General features: G+C 40.5%; 1 protein-coding gene across 5 annotated transcripts in view; it reads left to right on the top strand.

Moving 5' to 3' along the window:
* PRPF18 (pre-mRNA processing factor 18) overlaps positions 1 to 15,216 on the top strand; it is a 54,767-nt gene extending 39,551 nt beyond the window's left edge. For all 5 annotated transcript variants that reach the window (XM_055352385.1, XM_031015012.2, XM_055352384.2 and 2 more), the window contains 2 exons: positions 753 to 908; positions 14,617 to 15,216. In XM_055352385.1, the coding sequence (XP_055208360.1) occupies positions 753 to 908; positions 14,617 to 14,697 (237 nt within the window). In that variant the 3' untranslated portion in view covers positions 14,698 to 15,216. The remainder of the gene's footprint in view (positions 1 to 752; positions 909 to 14,616) is intronic.
* Positions 15,217 to 19,425: the final 4,209 nt, after the last annotated feature.

Raw genomic sequence — 19,425 nt, forward strand, 5'->3', positions numbered from 1 at the left:
ACCGTTGAGGTCCTTTAGAATTTATTTGCTTTATGTTTTTCTTGTTCTTCCTCACAGCTAGCCAGGCTTGGTTAGGAAAAAAAGCCATTTGTCTTCATTGGTTTCTGTCTTCATTTTTTGAGGCTGTTCTTTAAAGGTTCTTGGCAGGTAGGAGGTAGGGTGGGGGGCAAAGTGGAGCGATCTCATCCTTCAGCTATTCGACTGGAGGGCCAGTGTTTCCTCTCTGTTTACACATCTGTTAAAGACCCTGTGTGGTCGTCCGCACATACTGAGCCCCCACTTCCTTCAGAGAGCCACGATGCTGTGTAGGGAGTGGATATTGTTTAGGGTTGGACGATGAAAAACTACTTAGCCCCTGTCTTCTACATGACCCCCTGTGGAGAAGACTGGGTCTAAAGGAGACCAAAACTAGAATTTTCATCAGTGCATTGAAGTGCCTACCTGGTAATTCCAGATCTGCAACATATTAATTTCCAGCATACAAAGGCTGCAAAGGAATGTTTTTTTTTTTTTCACTCACAACCTAGCTTTGGTTTCTGTTTTTTCCATGGACATTGGTGGTCCTGGGCAGGGCAGTCTGTTACCCTGTATTTTAATCTGTTTTGTTTGAATAACAGTCATGGTAATATTTTCCATGTGCCCAAAAGGTGGACGAAAATTACATCATAAAGGGCTGTGAAATACTTTCAATAAGAATTTGAGCCAGTACAACATTTTCGCCTTTCTGATTTCTTCTTACACTTTCCTTTCAGGCAAATGATGCTTATCTTCAGATGGCCATTGGAAATGCGCCTTGGCCCATCGGTGTCACTATGGTTGGTATCCATGCCAGAACTGGCAGAGAAAAGATTTTTTCCAAGCATGTTGCACATGTTTTAAATGATGAAACTCAGCGGAAATATATTCAGGTAAGCAGTTTGGAGAGCCGGGAATTGCCCTGGAAGTGAATATTCTCTAATTCCCAAAACTCTAAGTCTGGAAAGCAGGCAGAGAATTACAGCAAATAGAACATAGCGTGATAGGATGGAAGTCCCCTCTGGATAAGCACTGACACTGAAGCCACCTTCACTGAATAAAATAAAAACCTTTCAACTTTCATATATGTTGGAAGACAGGGTGAAGTATTGTGCTTTAATTACCTTAGCACTGAAATAAAATGATTGCAGTTTGCTTTTTTTTTTTAAGACGTGTATTAGCAAGTAAAAGTTGAGCTCATCAGAGAAATGTGGGAGTTTAGTGAAGAGCAACAAACTTAGAGTATTTTACAATAAATCCTGCTTTGTTGCTTTCAAGGTAAATCTAACATCTACTGGGTTCAAAATGTATGGAGAGTGAAGACTTGGCTTTAATGTACGTAGCATGTAACAACACTTCTTTAGTCATGTGAATAGGTCTAAAGTGCTGATGGTTTGTTTTCTTCAAGTTACACATGCTTCACATAAACTTGTTGGTACTGTTGTTGGGCTAAACTTTTCTCCCTAGTGGGAAGAAAATAACCATAATGTAGTGTTTGCCAGATTGTCATAAATCCCAGATTGTGTCTGTAAAATGACTTGCTGGATGATAGTTCTAAAACTTGACAGTGATGCTCCGGAAGTTTACTTAAAATTTGAAGTTCACTTAAAATGCATAAAGTGCTTTCAGATTTTGTGCCAGAGAACAGTCATTACCATATTCATGAATTATCTTTTTGTTTTTATTTCACTTCCAAGTGCTGAATGTTAATTCGTGTCATGCTTTATGCCTTAGTCACATATAATAGCTTTTTAAAATATGATTTCAATCGGACTCCCTCATGTGAACTGTATACAGAGTTCAAATATACTTCTGGAAATTCAAACACATTTCCATTTTTTAATAACCACCAGTGAGTGTATTAAAGGCAGAAGCTTTTAGCTGAAAAAAAAAAAAGTTGCTTAGCTTTAACAATAGAAAACAGGTTCCAAAGATTAAATTTGCTAATTGTGTTCATCTATATTGTGGCCAAAGGTATAGTGTATAAAAGTTCATATGATTAAATCAGTCGTCTGAAAGACATTTCTTATAAACAGTGATGTGATTTTCACCTCCCCGAGGAGTGATTTTTTTTTTAAGTGTACCTAGCATTTATTCAAGAATTCTGGTTTATTTTGGAAGCTATGTAATGACCTGTCCTTACTCCATTGTTCTTCCTTTTTAACTGTTCTCTTCCCATTAAAAAAAATTCTTCTTTTGCCCACTAGGTGATTAGAGAAAATTGATGAGCATACTGTATTTGAAATTTAGCTAGGTGTTTGATGCAGACCCAATGGTATTCTTGTGGATAGGGCAAATCGGCTGGACTCGTAGCTCATTGACAGAGGGAAGCCATGGAGCATTAAATAATGGACTCGTGTCTCTTAGGGTAGATGCTAGAGATGTATGTCAGGGGTCTTAGGGACCTCAGTGCTGTCCTGTCGAACCTTTTAGTGACTGACTTGGATGACTATACCAAAGGATGGGTTTATCAGGTTTGCAGACAGCAAGAAACTAGAAGGGATGGAGTGTATGTTAAGGTGGAAAAGAAACTGCTATTCTAGAAGTTCTTGACAGACGAGAGAGAAGGGCAGAGTCTAAAAATACAATATTTAGGAAGGAAGGATTACCATAAGAAAATTGGATCCATATACCCTTTTGCTTAAGCTTATAATTTGGGCAGTGGATATAAAAAAGAATTAGAGGCTGAGCATGGTGGCTCACACCTGTAACCCCAACACTTCGAGAGGCTGTGGCGGGAAGATTGCCTGAGGCCGGGAGTTTAAGACTAGCCTGGGCAACATAGCGAGACCCCATTTCTACAAAAAATAGAAACTAGCCAGGCATGGTTGTGTGTGCCTGTAGTCCTAGCTACTTGAGAGGTTGAGGCAGAAGGATCTCTTCAGCCTGGGAGTTCAAGGTTGCAGTGATTTGTGATTGCATCACTGCACTTCAGACAGAGCAAGACCCTGTCAAAAAAAAAAAAAAAAAAAAAGAAAGAATTTAGTGGACTAAATTTAGTGTAATAAAATTTGTAGTATGATATGGCCACCTACTAACTTAGTGTAGGTTCTCCAGGGCAAGAACATAGTTCAGTATTGTACCCCTAGAATCTAGAACAATATCTGACTCATGGTGGGTGCTTAATAAATATTTGCTAATTGAATGAATTCATGATAGAGCAAGAGAGGTTATAATAATTGCTCTTTTTCTAGTCCTCGAGAAAGGAGACTTTTGGTGAGAATCTGGGCAAGAGTTCTAGATCAGCGGTCCCTGACATCTTTGGCACCAGGGACTGGTTTCATGGAAGACAATTTTTCCATGGATCGGGGAGGTCAGGGGGATGGTTTCAGGATGAAACTGTTCCACCTCAGATCATCAGGTGTTAGTAAGGAGCATGCAACCTCGATCCCTCACATGTGCTGTTCACAATAGGATTTGCGCTCCTGTGAGAATCTAATGCCAGGACAGAGGAGAGCAGAGCTTAGGTGCTAATTCTCTTGCCCTCTGCTCACCTCTGCTGTGTGGCCCATTTCCTGACCGGCCACGGACTAGTGCTGGCCTGTGGCCCAGGGATTGGGGACTTCCTGCTATAGAAAATGGTAGAACTTTCTGATGGAAGAGGATTAAACTTGTTTTATACAATTGGACAGATTTTTAGTTAGTGTAAGACAAAGCTTTTTCAGAAAACGTTTTTATTTTGAAATAATTATAGACTCACAAGAAGTTGCAAAAAATAGTAAGAAGCTTTTTAATAGGCAGAATTGTCCCAAGGTGGGAGATGGAGGAAGACACCCACCTCTTGATGTCTGGAGGCATAAAACATTGCCCTTTTTGGCCCTTCTGGCCAGATTCCTCTCATTCTTTTCTGCCATTTTCCCTAGAGGCCATTGCTTAAACCTCAAGTTTCAACTCATGCGCCCAAGAGTCACTAAGATAACGAGTGAGCTGAGGGTTAAACCTCTGGCCTCTGTCTTCCACTTTCCTACTCCTTATGTAGGTGCAACTAGAAGCTGCATTTCATTTTCCTCTCACCTGTGCTGTAAGAGAAATGAGCAATGCAGAAGCGCTACTGAGTGTCAGTGATGCTTGGCCTCTCTGTTGATGAATTCACTTGAGCTCATCGTTACCTTGTAGGAATATGGTTCCAATGTTGCTGGATCTTCCATTTTTTTTTTTAATGAGAAGGAAAATCTTGGTTTTTGAAAAAAAAGTATTCTCCTATTTTTAAATGTTGGCATCAAATAAAAAAATTAACATTGTGTAAGGCTAAACAGAATGCCAGTTTGTGATCTGTGTCTTAAACCCATAGTGTAACTCAAGCAGAAGAATGTGGCCACCCTATGTTAGAGTTTTGTAAAATTCTTGGTTACAATTTACTGAGTGATTTACTAAGCTGTCTAAAGAACGTTCGTCTTGTTACTTTGGTATCTGGATGAGATTAATTTGAATTCTCCTTAAAAAAAAAACAATTTATTATGTGAAGTTTAAGTCAAGGGTTGGCAAAATTTTTCTTAAAGGATCAGATAGTAAATATCTTGGGCTTTGTACTTCTTGCCATCTCTAACTACTCACCCATGCAGCTAAGGCACAAAAGCAGCCAGTGGCTGTGTTCCAGTAAAACCATGTAGAAAAGAGGCAAGTGGGCTGAGAACCACAGTTTGCTGCCCCGTAGTAAATGTATGAACGAACCCAAAACCTTTTTTACCCTAAGATATTGGCCGCAGAGGTAATTATGAAAATCATTTAATAATTATTTCTTTTTAAATTGCGGTATAAAATGCCTCGATGCCTCAACAAACATTGTAGTGCTTGAAGTCTGCTACCTTAATGGTATAGCCCAATGATTCTTGATACGTGTCATGTATATCAAGCTGTAAAACAAGATCTGGAGTTAGAACACTTCCAGCAGGTTCCTTCATGCCTGTTCCCAGCCTGAATCCTCCTCCTCCTATCAGAAGTAACCATTATTCTAACATGTGCCATTATTGGTTAGTTTTGCCTGTTCTTGAGCATCATGTAAATGGAAACTTGTAATGTCTGAGATAATTATTTTTTTATTTAGAAATACTGGTGAAAAATATGTTTTATGAAATATGATAGACAATAATTCAAGGGGCAGTTTCACTGGAACATAGATTTCATGTTTTGGTTTTATGCAAACCTCTGTAGAACTTAAACAATGAAAGTTATTGGAAGTGTTCTATTTCTCACAAAAATTAAATATACCACAAGGAGGGTTCTCTCCAGGCAGATCAAAGGAAAGTTCTATAGCTTACTGGCTTGCTTCAAGTCCAGGGTTAGGTAGAAATTGGTGGTAGTAGCTTTAAGGTCTTTGTTCATTCTTCCAAATAGAGATGTAACCACTGTGCCAGACTTTGGGTAAAGCTTCTTTTACATAGATTATAGGAAGCTCTGGGTTATTTAGAAACTTTATAATTCAGTCATTCCCAGATAGCTCTTGAAAAAGTTCACATCTTGGGCATTCTTTATTTGTCAAAAATAAGGGAAGGGAGGTAGACAGGAGAAAAAGATGAGGTGAAATGCATGTCAAAGAGCTGTTGCCATACCAGAGCTACTCTTATCCTTCCTCACTGTGTTCCCTCCAAACGTGACTTTACCAGCAACACTGATAGGCACCCTTGCCCTGTGGCTTCTGACTGGAGCAGGCGATGAGAGGGACTGGAAGGCGTTTTGTAGGTTGGAGAAGAATGAGTTTAGGGTATTGATTTTCCCAACTTGCTCCCTGGAGGGGCCCCTAGGGTGACTGCATCCCTCTGCCCGAGGCTGTCGCTTCTCTCGGGTGGCTGTCTCCATACAGCTACCCTCCCTAGGTTCCAGTGGCCACTCTCCTCGTTTGCCTTCAGAATTCGGGCTAGCCACAGCTTCCCAGGATTGCCAGCGCTAGGTTGCTCTACTGTGTCTTGTTGGTCCTAAGTCCAGCCCACTCCTTTGTAACATCCTCGAAACTACTACCATCACATTATCCAGTTCGACTGCTGGCATCCTCCTCGATATGTATAGATGAATTGATCTATGCACTGTGTTACAGATTCCTTTGGAGGTTAGAAGATTAAGGAATAATAATCTTCTAATGATTTCCGTTAAGCTTTTGCTATTACAAAAGGTAAATATCCTATAATATTATTCTCTGGCAAGTTGTTTTCAGTAAGCTTAAGTTTATAAGTTTCCTAGTAAAGACATCATCCCAATATTTTATGTCAATTATTTCAATCCATGTTTCAGGTTTTGGCATATTTCATCTATGCTAGCATTTGCCAAATTTATCTGTCCATGGAACATTTGTGAGTTTGTAATGTGTTCACGTGTTACCAAAACTGGTATAACAGAAACATTCATGACTGCAATAAGTGATCACAGCTTGATCTGTATGTTGCACACACAGTATCATAGCTGTTGGTAAATGCTCCCATGCCTCAGTGCTCTAATGTATGTCACACACTTGTGGGTTGAGTGGCTTCATGCCACAGCCTGGCATTCTGGGCTATGGTAAGCTGTTTCCTAAAGGCAAGTTGTTGCATGATGACAGCTGTCTACCCCCTTAATCTTCCTGGCATATTAAAAGAGTACATTTTAAGAGAAAAATACTGCTAGCATTTATGTTTTACATAGGAATACCTTTTAATGTCATAGAACACTAGTGTGTTTTGGAAACAGATTTGGGGGAATGCTGATCTAAACTGGGCCATGCTGCTTTCTAGCTGGCAGCTTAGTTGATGGTAAAGAGGCATTTTACTGTAGGGTATTACATCTTAAATTTCTCAACCACACAGTTGGAAAAAAAGCCAGACCAGTCTCTATTGTGAAAGCCTGGTACTCACGTAAATGAAATCTTCCCTCAAATTAGTCATTTGGAGTATGTTTTTACTTAATTTTTGAGTTGTTGTTTGTAATTTGGTGTAACTTTCTGTGAAATAAACCCTTGCACTGGAAACTTGTTCTCGTGTAGAAAACAAAAATACAGAGAAGTAAAAAGAGCAGCAGAGTCTGTTTCTTACCATAAACTATGCAGGCAGTTTGAGTTAGTCTGAAGCTATCTGTTTTCTTTAGTTTTTTGATAAGTCCTCCAGATACTGAAGTTTTTGTATGTTTAATACTTACAGTGGGCTTCTTATTAGAACCAGCCTGCAGTTGCCCTTATCTGCTGTCATCCCAAGTGGCTGAACCCAGATCAGTAATTTAAAAGTCTAGAATGGGTTGTTTGGATGAATTCAGTTTTAACAATATATCTGTGTGAAAAGGGTTCCCACAGGCTGGGCATGGTGGCTCATGCCTGTAATCCCAGCACCTTGGGAGGCCGAGGCGGGCAGATCACGAGGTCAGGAGATCGAGACCATCCTGGCTAACACAGTGAAACCCCGTCTCTACTAAAAAAAATACAAAAAATTAGCCAGGCGTGGTGGCGGGCGCCTGTAGTCCCAGCTACTCGGGAGGCTGAGGCAGGAGAATGGCATGAACCCTGGAGGCGGAGGTTGCAGTGAGCCGAGATTGTGCCACTGCACTCCAGCCTGGGTGACAGCGCGAGACTCCGTCTCAAAAAAAGAAAAAAAAAAGTTCGCATAGACAGTGTTGGAAGTATTGGCGTTTTAATGCATGACTACAAATGTTAGTTGAAATGATAGAAATGTACTTACTAAGTACACATTTTTTGAACATCACATTTCAGGTCAAATGAGCATTCCTATAGTATGAAGTTAGGATTTGTTAACTTAAGTATTGCATATTAATGCATTATTATGTTAGAACTTTTGCAGTTTATGACAGAATTTTAAATAGCTGGGTGGAAAACGTCACTCATCTTGATTTTTATTCTTCACGTTCTTAGGATGTACCACTAAATGGATTTGTGCTTTCCTCTTTAAGGCTTTGTTTCATAGTGTAGACTAGCAAAAGGTACAGAAATAATTGATTTAACAACATGTCTTTATACTTAAATATAAAGATTACTTATAAACAAAATATCTTCCTCAAGTTCTAATGATATATTAAAGAGGCAAATCAAGGCAAAGAATTGTGATTGTAGTTTGGTTTGGTTTAGTTTGGTTTAGTTTTTGTTTTCTGCAATAATAAAAAAATTGCTAATCTTTTTAGTGGATGCAGGTTGGTTGTTTTAATGGTTTATTGATTTCTCTGGATATAAAGAACTTTCATTATCCAGGATATATCCTATATCATGCTATGATACACCAAACTATATCTGTATCTGATATTTGTATATCATATCTGGAACATTCTGTATTACTTCCATTTAGACTTAAAAATTGTGACATACATAACATAAAATTTACCATCTTAATCATTTTTATGTATACAGTTCACCAATTAGATATTTATTTATTTATTTCAGACAGGGTCTCATTCCATCTCCCAGGCTGGAATGCAGTGGCACGATCTTGGCTCACTGCAACTTCCACCCCCCAGGTTCAAACACTTGTCATGCCTCAGCCTCCTGAGTAGCTGGGTGTGTGCCACCATGCCTAGCTAATTTTTTTGTATTTTTGTGGTGACATGGTATGCCATGTTGGCCAGGCTGGTCTCGAACTCCTGACCTCAAGTGATCTACCTGCCTTGGCCTCCCAGAGTGTTGGGATTACAGGCGTGAGCCACCGCACCTGGCCTCACCAATTAGACTTTTAAATGCAGAACACTTTCCTCTAAACACATTGATATTTGAAAAATGAATATAGCTAAATATTGTATGGGAGGCAGTCATTACGGAACCAAACAGTTCCCACGGTAGAAACTAGAAAACCTGGGGACATGGGGGATATTAGGCACTTCTCAAAGGCCAGGCCATGGGAGAAGGCTAAAAAGAAGGAGTGGTTGAAAATTATTAGGATAAGTAGTCCAGAGGTTGCCTGCCCAAGTGGGGCTCCCCGCCCTCCTTCCACTCTAGCAGAAAATCAGGTTGCTTTTGGATGGATATGTACTGCTCAGGAAGGGTAAGATATCATACTGAAAACAGGAAAATTGAGTGGAATATACAATATTGACAAATGAGACCTTTAGTTCCTGGATTCCACTGATGCTGGCAGCCAGGCTTTCACCCCTCAGTTAGTAAGTTGGAGGATTCTGCTCTGTGAAACTGACCCAAGAGAAAGCATCTGAGTTACTAACACTTAAGTGTTTCTTCAGTGAAAAAACCAGCTTGCTGCCCTGTCATCTGAAAATGCTGTCCTATGGGCAAGCCCCACCTATTCAGGGAGTTTTTCCATTCAGCTCTATAGTGTGTTACTCATCAGCATGAATGTTCACCTAAGATTCATCAGACATTTGGAGAAAGTCTCCAACATGAAAACAGAGACCAAAACACACAGAAAAAAAGACCTTCAGAGAAACAGAATTATAGAGAACAGAAAAAAATTTCAATGAGAATGATAATTAATATCCTTAGAGGCCAAGCGTGGTGGCTCATGCCTGTAATCCCACCACTTTAGGAGGCTGAGGTGGGAGGGGTGCTTGAGACCAGGAGTTCTAGACCAGCCTGGGCAAAATAGATCCCTTCTCTACAAAAAATAAAAAATTTAGCTGGACGTGGTGGTGCATGCCTATTCAGGAGGCTGAGGTAGGAGGATTGCTTGAGCCCAGGAGTTTGAGGCTGCAGTGAGCTAGGATCGTGCCACTGCACTCCAGCCTGGGTGACAGACCGGTCTGAAAACAAAACAAACAAAAAAATTCTTAGGTAATGTTGTAGCCATGAAATAAGAACATTAGGCTATAAAAAAGTTTGAGAATCAAAATGAACTCTTAAAAATTAGCAAAAATTTAAATCAGCAAAAATTTAGTAATTACATTAGTGGGTTAGAAGATAAAGTTGAAATATGAAAAGCAGGAAAGGTAAGAAAATAAGAGTCAATCTATAACGTTTATAGCCATTACAACAGAAAAGGGAAGATAGGAAATAAAGAATTAATGCAAGAAAACGTCCCAGACCTGAAGGACATGAGTTTGTAGAATGAAAATAATTCACTTAACACAGAGCAAATGAATAGGAAGAGTTCACATCAAGGCACAAAAGAATGCAGTGTTGGAAGGCCAAAGCTAAAGAGAAGATTTCAAAGACTTCAGAGAACAGGTCACTTACAAAGGTGCAGGAATTAAAATACTGTCATACTTCTCACTAATAGCAGTAGAAGGTAGAAGACAGTGGAGCAGTGCCTTTGCAATAGCTAGGGAAATAATGTCCAACTCAGAATTCTCTTCCTTTCTGAACTATCAAGTGAAGGGTAAATATAGGCTAATGACATCTCCCATGCACACATTCTCTGTAGTCATTATCGTCATAGCTGACACTTATGTAGTGCTTACTGTGCTTCCCTTCAGTACTTTACAGCCACAATATGAGATGGACACTTACATTTCCCTGTTTTGTAAGTGGGGAAGAGGCGTAGAGAAGTGAATTCTCAAGGTCACATGGCTAGTCAGTGGTAGAATTGGGATTGGAACGTGGGCAGTCTTGACTCTACCTGAGGATGTCCTCCACCCAAACAAAAAGATCCAAGAGCTGAGATCCAGCACAGAGCAAGGCGAGAGGAATCCCCAGGCTGGAGCTGCAGGGATGTCATGCTCCAGGATGGTAGCAGTACAAGTGGGTCCAGGTTAGAGTAGATGGTTGAAGGACTCCAGGAAGAAATGGAAGAGCTTATATTCCCTGGCATGTCTGAGCAGATCCTGAGTGATGTTTGGGCATGCGAGGGTAGTCTCATGTTGGAGAATGGATTAGAAAAACAAAACAAAAAGAGGAAAAAAACTTATGAGAGGTCATCATCATAATATGTTATGTGGGTTTGCTTTGAACGATATTTGTATAGCCTTTATAAGGAAAACCCTGAATATTGATTTCACTAAAAATGTGGTTTGGGGAGGATGGGGGAGAAAGTGCTTTTTAGGCGTGTGTGTGCATATGTGGGGCCAGTGGACAGTGGTGTAAGAGTGAGATATCCTCTGCTTCATAGTAGGAAGTCAGGAGATATCACTAGTATCTGGTGGAAAAACCAAGCACTGTCAGTATAGTATTTAGAAATGTGGCAATAAATGCCAGAGGAAACACTTAAAACGTTTGAAAAGAGTTGCCTGTGGAGAGCTGGAATTAGGATTTGGAAAGAGTGAGGTAGAGGACTGCTATTATTTGATACAAGAATTGTGTGATTTTTTTTTCCCCCTCAAACAGTGTACACACAAAACCCGGAATTATCCTTGGCTTTTTTCTTCCTGTCACAACCCATATCCTATCCATGTCAAAGCTTGATGGTTCTATATTCAAAGTATGTCTGGAGCCCGATCCCTTCTCACCACCTTCCTTGCTGCCACTGGGTCCAGCCACCACCTCTCATCTGAATTATTCCAGTGTCTTCTCTCTGGTCCCTGAGCTTCTCTTATTGCTCCTCTCCAGTTTCTTAGCAGCATTCCCCAGACTGATCCAGTTCACATATAGTCAGATCGTGTTGCTCTGTTGTTCAGAACCCTGCAGGGGCTTCCTAGTTCACAGAGTCCAAGCCAAAGTCCTTCAGGTTGCCCCACACGTCCGCATAACCCACTTGCCTGCTTTATTTTCTCCAAAGCACTTAGCATCGTTGAAAATTTTTTTTTATGAATTTATTTTGTTTCTTGCCTGTCTTCCCTTATCACAATTCGATCTCAGGAGGGTGGGATTTTTTCTGGCTTCTTCGCTACTGTATTTCCAGAGCCTAGAACAGTACGTATAGTAGGCACTGAATAAACATTTGTTAGATAAGGGTATTGCCTTTATATAAATAAAAAGCCAATTAAAAATACCACAAGTTTTTAAGCCATTTGCCATAAGCTAAGCTAAGCAGCTCATTGTTTTACTGGCTTAAGCATCCATAAGCAGTTTGAAACTGAAATCCCGAGGGGTCTAATTGAAAAGATTTGTTTCCATCTGGAAAATAACGATATTCTGTCCTGAGATTACACACCTATCTCTGCCATGCACTCTCAAACCTTTTTTACAAAAATTTATCATACCACTCTGTGGTAACTACTTATGACTAAAATGATTGAGTGTCACAACCCTTGGCAGCTAAGATTTCAGGGAGAACACTAGTATATGTTTTTAAATCATAGAATGTGCTTAGTGAGTATAAATAGGCATCACAAACGTCTTCTGTAAGGAGCACACACCTAAGATTCCAATTCTTCTGACATGGGGAAAACCACCTCCAAGGCAAACCATCAGTTTGCCTTCCACTTGCGCATAACAATTCTTGCCATGCTCTGCTGCTGAGTGAAGCTATTTGTATTTCATCAGGGTGTTCTCTTGCCTGACTTTGCCCCTCTTCTCACCTATTCCTTCAGGAACCTTAAGATGCCAAATTAGTGCTATCATCTATATTTCCATGGCTACCGATCAAAGTTCTGCATACACATGATTAGAATTCACAGCAGGAGAAGCTGGATTATGTGATGGAATGGTCTTTATCCCAAAGCAAATACCTGATTACACAGGGAACAACAACAACAAAAAGGAGCCAAGTGAATTACGTGTGCAAAAGCCCTTCTTGTGAATCAGTTGAAAGATAACCTCCCTTCACACCCCTAATTCCTAAATCTCATAATATGGGCAATCCTTGAATCCACCAAGGACTTTAAATACTTCACAGTCTTGTTTCTCTGATGTGGAATCTGTTAGATTATGGCTCCATTCATAGAAGTATGTCACTTGTCCCTTAATATCCTCAGGGATTGGTTCCAGGACCCTGCAGATACCAAAATCTGGATGCTCAAGTCCCTGATAGAAAATGATATACTATTTGCATATAATCTATGCACATCCTCCTGTATACTTTAAATCATCTCTAGATTACTTACAATACCCAACACAATGTAAATGCTATTTAAATAGTTATTATATGATATTTATTTGTATTATTTTTAATTCTTTTTTTGTTGCCGTTTTTTTCCGAATATTTTTTAACCAGGGTTGGTTGAATCCATGGACACATAACCCATGGATACTGACTGTGATTAATATTTGTGTTGTCTGCTTACTATGGGACCAATGAGATTTTGCAGGGATTTTTGTGTTGTTTGTTTGTTTTGGTGATTTTATTGAGCTTAACAGGTGTTAAGTTACATAGATTTCAGTAAGACCTTTGGCAAAGTCTTTCCTTGTAAACAAGGAAATATGTGCGTTAATGAATTGCACAGTGAATAGGATTCATTGCTGGTTATAGACTCTTCCCAAGATCGTTTTGGAGAGAGCTCGATCGTGGTGTGTCTCAGGTCTCTGCCCTTGCCCTGGCCTGTTTGCGCAGGGTATTGAGTATTTGGATAATGACTTAGAGGACATGTTTACCGAGTGGTGGATGAGAAAGCTAAGAAGAATAACTAAAGCTAAATGTCGACCAAGGATTCTAAAAGATCACAGACTGAAGGATGAGTTGAAAGAGACAGGATGAAATTGAATAGTGATAGTTGTTTTAATCAGCTTAAAAAATCTAACTATAAAGTTATACACTGGAGAACTGGCCAAACTGCTGTAGAGACAAAAGGCACTTGAATTTTGTGAGATCAGTGGGAATTAGGTGTGTGTATTGTAGTTGTCTAAAAACAGCTAAGGGTCTTGGTTGCAGTTGCCAAGATACAGAACAAAAGTAGTGCAGTGACTACTTCTAGTGAATTCTGCAAGAATGGCCAGATCACACTTGGAATGTTGTAGTCAGTTTTTACTGACATATTAAAGTGGTTTTATTGTGTAATATTTGGTACATACAAAAGAATACATGTAAAGCACAAGTTATAAAGTAAGTAATAAAATAAATGTCTAAAAGCCTTACTCCCAGTTTAAGAACTAGAACATTCTGAAAACCATTGAAACGATATTTTCCTTCCATACTCCAGAAGTAACCATTACCTTGCACTTAAGTTTGTCATTTCCTTTCTTTTTGAAAAACAGTTCCACCATGTTATATGTGCATTTCTAAGCAATACATTTTTTACTTGTTTTTGAATTTTATGAAAAGGGTGTCACTGAAGGTAGTAACACTTCATGCCACTTGCTTTTTACTTTCGACATTGCTTCTAAGATTCATATACATCGGCCTTTCCCAACCAGAGCCCCTCATCTTGACCACAGAACACAGAAAATAATTTGAGTGTATTTTCTCAGTCCTCCAAACATGATACATAAATAGTCTCCTAAATTTTAGATGCATAAGGGAGAAGTTATCTCATTACATACAATGGATGCCTTAGGCTGGGCAGTTAGAGCTTAATTCTCTATTGGAACCTGGTTGAGACGGGCCGAATTGTTATATGTAGCTAGAGTTAATTCATTTTTACTGCTGTAAGATATCCCATTTGTGAGCACACTAAAGTTTTTTTCATATGTCCTCCTATGGATGGAAATTTGGGTTGTTTCCAGTTTTTTGGTTTTGTTATTGTGAACAGTTCTGTGATGAACATTCTTGTGTGGACCTGCAGGTGCACAGGAAAAATTTCTCTAGGCATACATCTGAGTGAATTTGCTTGGGTCTGCTGCATTTTATGGGGACATTGACAAACTGATACGAGTTCAGAGGAAGGCAGTTAAGAATAATGTAACCATGTCATAACCAACCTTTGTTTTCCTTATTTTCTTAGGGATTGAAGAGGTTAATGACCATTTGCCAGAAACACTTTCCTACAGACCCATCCAAATGTGTGGAGTACAATGCACTGTGAGATCTGTGTATGGTGTGTTAATAACAATAAGAAACTTATGGAAGCAGGCTGTGGACTTCTGGAATTACCAACAGGAATGAGGAAAGAAGAAAACTGGAGTTTCCAATCTCTGAGTTCTACCTGATGTAACTCTTGATTGGTTTTAAGAACTGTGTTGGCCTTCATTTCGTATCTGACTGCAAGCTGATTTTTCCTTCTTGCTTTCATTTTAATTAGTCCAAAATTACGTTTTAAAGATTTTTCCTCACAATTTAAATCCGTAGACGACAGAAGGGGGTTTAAAATGACCTTTTTTTCAGTTGACCCGAAAGTTGTGGTTAGATGATTAAAAAGAAACATTTGAGGATGAACTTAATTATTTCAGTAAAATATTATAATTTGCCTATTGTCTTTTATGTAATATTTATATAAAATATTTTTATATATTTCAAAAACATGGGACCATTGAATGAAACTTTATAGTCCTTAAATGTTGCTGAACTTTTGCTGTCTTGCAATAGAATTTGAATGTAAATATTATTACTGGTATAACTCAAATGTTATTTTTCTTGCATTTCAAAGCTTGCTTTTATCTTCCAAGAAGTGTAAATTTTAGTATTTGTCATCTCTCAGGACAGATACAATTAATAGGAAATAGAAGTTTGAAGAAACAGAGATGGCACATCATAGCAAACTAAGTTCAAAACAGAATAACCCCAGTGCATCAAGGTTAAGGCGGGACAGTGGTTTGTGATGCCAGGGAGAGTGGGGAAATTGTGATGATGCTAGTAGACCTGGGCAGACTGTGTTCCCGGCCACACCCGCCAACAGAGGAGGAAGGTGCTGGTACTGATGTCCCCACCCGAGAGTCTGTCCTGGCCTTGGTTTTCCACAGTGAGGGCTCGTTCTAATGTTGCACAATGTCATACTCAGATATCACTGTGACCTGTTACTATGCTTTAGAACCTGAGAGGCCTCTGTTCACATGGCAGCATGTGTGAGCGGATGCTCCCGGAGCAGGTGGAGTGGTGGCGCTGGATAGCGGTAAGAGGGGGGGCTCCAAAGGCAGAACTTCCAGCTTCACATCTCAGCTCCGCACCTGCTCGCTGTATGACCTTAGCAAGCAACTGGATCTTTCTAAGCCTCAGCTTCGTTGTCTTAAGTGGTAGTTGGTAATAATAGTCCATGCTTCGTAGCATCACTTTTGTGTTCAAGCAGAATGCTGAGCACACTGGCAAATAATAAGAGCTCGTAAATATTAGTTGTTGTGTCACTTTTGTCATTAGAGGGAAGCCAGAGTCCCTTTCAGGAGCCCTGTGTTTAGGGGCAGTGTGTCCTCACAAAACAATAACAGTAATAATGATGGTGTTAGCAGCAACAGCAGTAATCATGGAAACGTCGATTAAGCATTTACTGTATCTGAACCCTGCGGCTGTTCCTGCTTTCAGCCAGTTCTGCATTGAGAAGGGCCGGGGATGTGGTGGAAGCTAGATGCCACCAAGTAGGGGGGTGTAGATTCACAGCGGTCTATTCTGGTCCCTCTTGGGAAGGTTCAAAAGCCAGTTTTGGCCACTTGCGCTCTTCTGCTGTGCCTAGACAGGATCGTTTCTGATGGTTATATGCATGGTGGTGGCTGAGGTCCACTGTCTGGAATTGATTTGGGGTTCCCTGCCTCCCACTCCCTCATTTGGAAACCTTTTCTTGTTATTAAATCAGTTAGAGGGGGCCAGGCGCGGTGGCTCACGCCTGTAATCCCAGCACTTTGGGAGGCCGAGGTGGGCAGATCACGAGGTCAGGAGGTAGAGACCATTCTGGCTAACACTGTGAAACCCTGTCTCTGCTAAAAATACAAAAAATTAGCCGGGCGTGGTGGCAGGTGCCTGTAGTCCCAGCTACTCGGGAGGCTGAGGCGAGAGAATGGCGTGAACCCGGGAGGCAGAGCTTGCAGTGAGCCGAGATCGTGCCACTGCACTCCAGCCTGGGCAACGGAGTGCGACTCTGTCCCCTCCCCCCCCCACAAAAAAAATCAGAGCTTAGTGTAACTTACCAGCGCAAGTGAGAGACAGTCTTTCGTAAGATATGACAGCAATCTAGATTTTTTATATAGGACCTATTTATAAATATTGTTGAATGAGTACTCTCCGAGTTACTTTTTCTGTATTCACCATCAGGTCACACAGAGTAGTTCATTAATTTCTTGTTGTCTTCTGTTTTGCAGTTAGTTAATGTTCCATATAAAGAAACTGTCATGTGACACCAGTACCTCCTAAAATTGGTCAGTGTGGTAGATGGTTTAGAGAAAAAAGGAACCTGTTCCACAGGGCTGTGACCATTCAAGGGAAGCACATTCAAAGATGTAGATCCCCTCAGAGAAGTTTTCCATTTCCCTGAAATTAAAGATCTTCAAATGACTGCAAATAACATGAGGATATATATAGAAAAATGCCCTTCCCCAATTTCCAAATCGTGAAAATTTGGCTCAGCAGATACGTATTTCTGTTTGTAGTTGTTTATAAAACAGTGAAGACATACCTTTTAAAATCAATCACAGTCCTTAGATAAATTCCTCCCATTCTTCCTCCCCAGACTCCTATCCATTAAGAGTTGTGTCTCTGAATTCAAATTTCATAAAACACTGAGTTCCCTTCAGAAGTAAATAGTGCATTTCCTAGGAGTGTCATTGCCAACTGCAAAGACAGAGCAGTATTTTTCAGTGTTGCAGCATAGAGCCTGCAGCAATCTGGAGGTTGTGGCTGTGATTTCAGTCTTTGGGGGACAATTAGGAAAGTAAAGCTGAGGCCAAAGATAATTGACACGTGGAAAGAGACAGAGGAAAGTCCGAATCTCGTAGGAGGAAGGGAGCGGTCCTGAGAGACCAGAGCTAGGCAGGCAGCTGTCGCTAAGAATGGAACTTAGTGATCTGCTGTGGGCCCAGAGCGCTCAGTGAGAACTCAGAGGACTAGGAAACAGGCTTGATAGCAGTATGACTTTTAATGCTAAGCTCTGCCTTCTGGTGATATCCTGACCTACTCCAGCACTTTAGAGCACTCTAGGGTTTGATCTCAGTAAATAACTTGGAAATGCAACCACCTTTTTGTTGGAAAGAAAGTAATAATGTATCCAGAAAGAAAGCAGGTTGGAAAACACCAGTGTTTCCAAATCTTTGATAGATTTGAATTTGGGGATTCATATCATTGGCTGCTTTTCAGCCACATGTGCTCACCTTTGTACCCCCCCTACCCTGCCCCACCCCATGAGGTTAATGCTTCACACAGAAGGATGGTAGAACGAAGTGGGGCAGTTTCAATGAGAGGGAGCATTAAGCTGAGCTCTGCCTCTTTCCTTTGTCTGCATGTCTGGTAGAACACAACTTAATGGATTGTGCCTCCTCCTTCCCCCAGTATACTCCCATGAAGCCCCTAAAGAATAAGTTTATCCCATAGCAATCTATGGTATCGTGTCATATTGGGAGTCTTGAGCCGAAAAGCAGTTTCTCACGGTATATTGATGTAAGAGCTTCCAGCTGTCCAGAGCGCAAGAGCCAGCGCCAGTCCCCAGAGGGTTGCTATGGGAACACTGTTACGGCAACTGGTTTTCATCACAGACTCTGCAGTTCCATTGGCTGAACTATAACCACACGCTAGTCCTTTAATGGTTAACAGTAGCTTTAAAATCATTTGAAATTTAAAAATAATTTCTGGTGGTGTGGAATAGCTAGGGAGGGCAGTGTGGCCAGCCGCGCAGCTATGGTGTGAGCTGACCCCATTCAGAATATTGGAAACATGCTCATTTAAAAAAAGAATGTATTTTTATGTTGATCAGAACAATTTATCATGAAAGCATTGATTATTTATTTTTCCCCCATTGTAAACTTTATACAACTTGCTTAAATGAATCCTTGTGTTGCCTCTGCTGGTCACTCTCACTAGGCCACTTCGTTCTGTTGAGTCTCTTCTTCCCTCTCTGTAAGCACCAACTTCCTCAACTTTTTCTCACAGTGTTCAAGTTTAACACATAATTTTACCAATGAGAGCAGCTGAGAAGTTTCGAGCTGCCTTTTGGTGATCGCAGACTCTTTCACTGAGCTTCAGGCCGGGACAGTCAAGAGTCACTCCTGCAATCCGCTGTCCTGGCCTTTCTCAACTCACAGTTTTACAACTTGCCAAAACTAAATTGCCTTTGCGGTCAACTGCTTTTCCTTTCAGACTTAGGAGATGTTAGGAACCATGAGCGTTGCAGTCTGTGCAGTCTGTGCCTGCCTTTCTAAGTTTGGCCATCCTGGGAAGTAGAAGTGTAAGAGCTGTAGAATTTGAAACTTTTGAACCACAACTCAAAACAAGTGCATGGAGACCCAGTATTACATGTACTACAGGCACGTCTACCTGAAACAAAGTCACTGGCCGTACCATGTGCAAGGCACATTCTTATGTTTTCTCATCTGTTGTGTTTCTTTTTAAAAATATGCTGGTGGTTATCCTCAAAATTGGTTGACAACTCATTAATGTATGGTGGTCAGCAGTTTGAAAACCACTGATTTTTTTTTTTAATTTCAAACTTTTATGTTAATTTCAGGGGTATATGTGCAGGATGTGCAGGTTTGTTGCATAGGTGAACACGTGTCATGGTGGTTTGCTGCACACATCATCCTATCACCCAGATATTAAGCCCGGCATCCACTAGCTATTCTTCCTGATCCTCTCCCTCCTCCCACCCGCCATCCTCCAACAGGCCCCAGTGTGTGTTGTTACC

Source organism: Gorilla gorilla, chromosome 8 (assembly GCF_029281585.2).
Source record: "Gorilla gorilla gorilla isolate KB3781 chromosome 8, NHGRI_mGorGor1-v2.1_pri, whole genome shotgun sequence".
Classification (NCBI taxonomy): domain Eukaryota; kingdom Metazoa; phylum Chordata; class Mammalia; order Primates; family Hominidae; genus Gorilla; species Gorilla gorilla.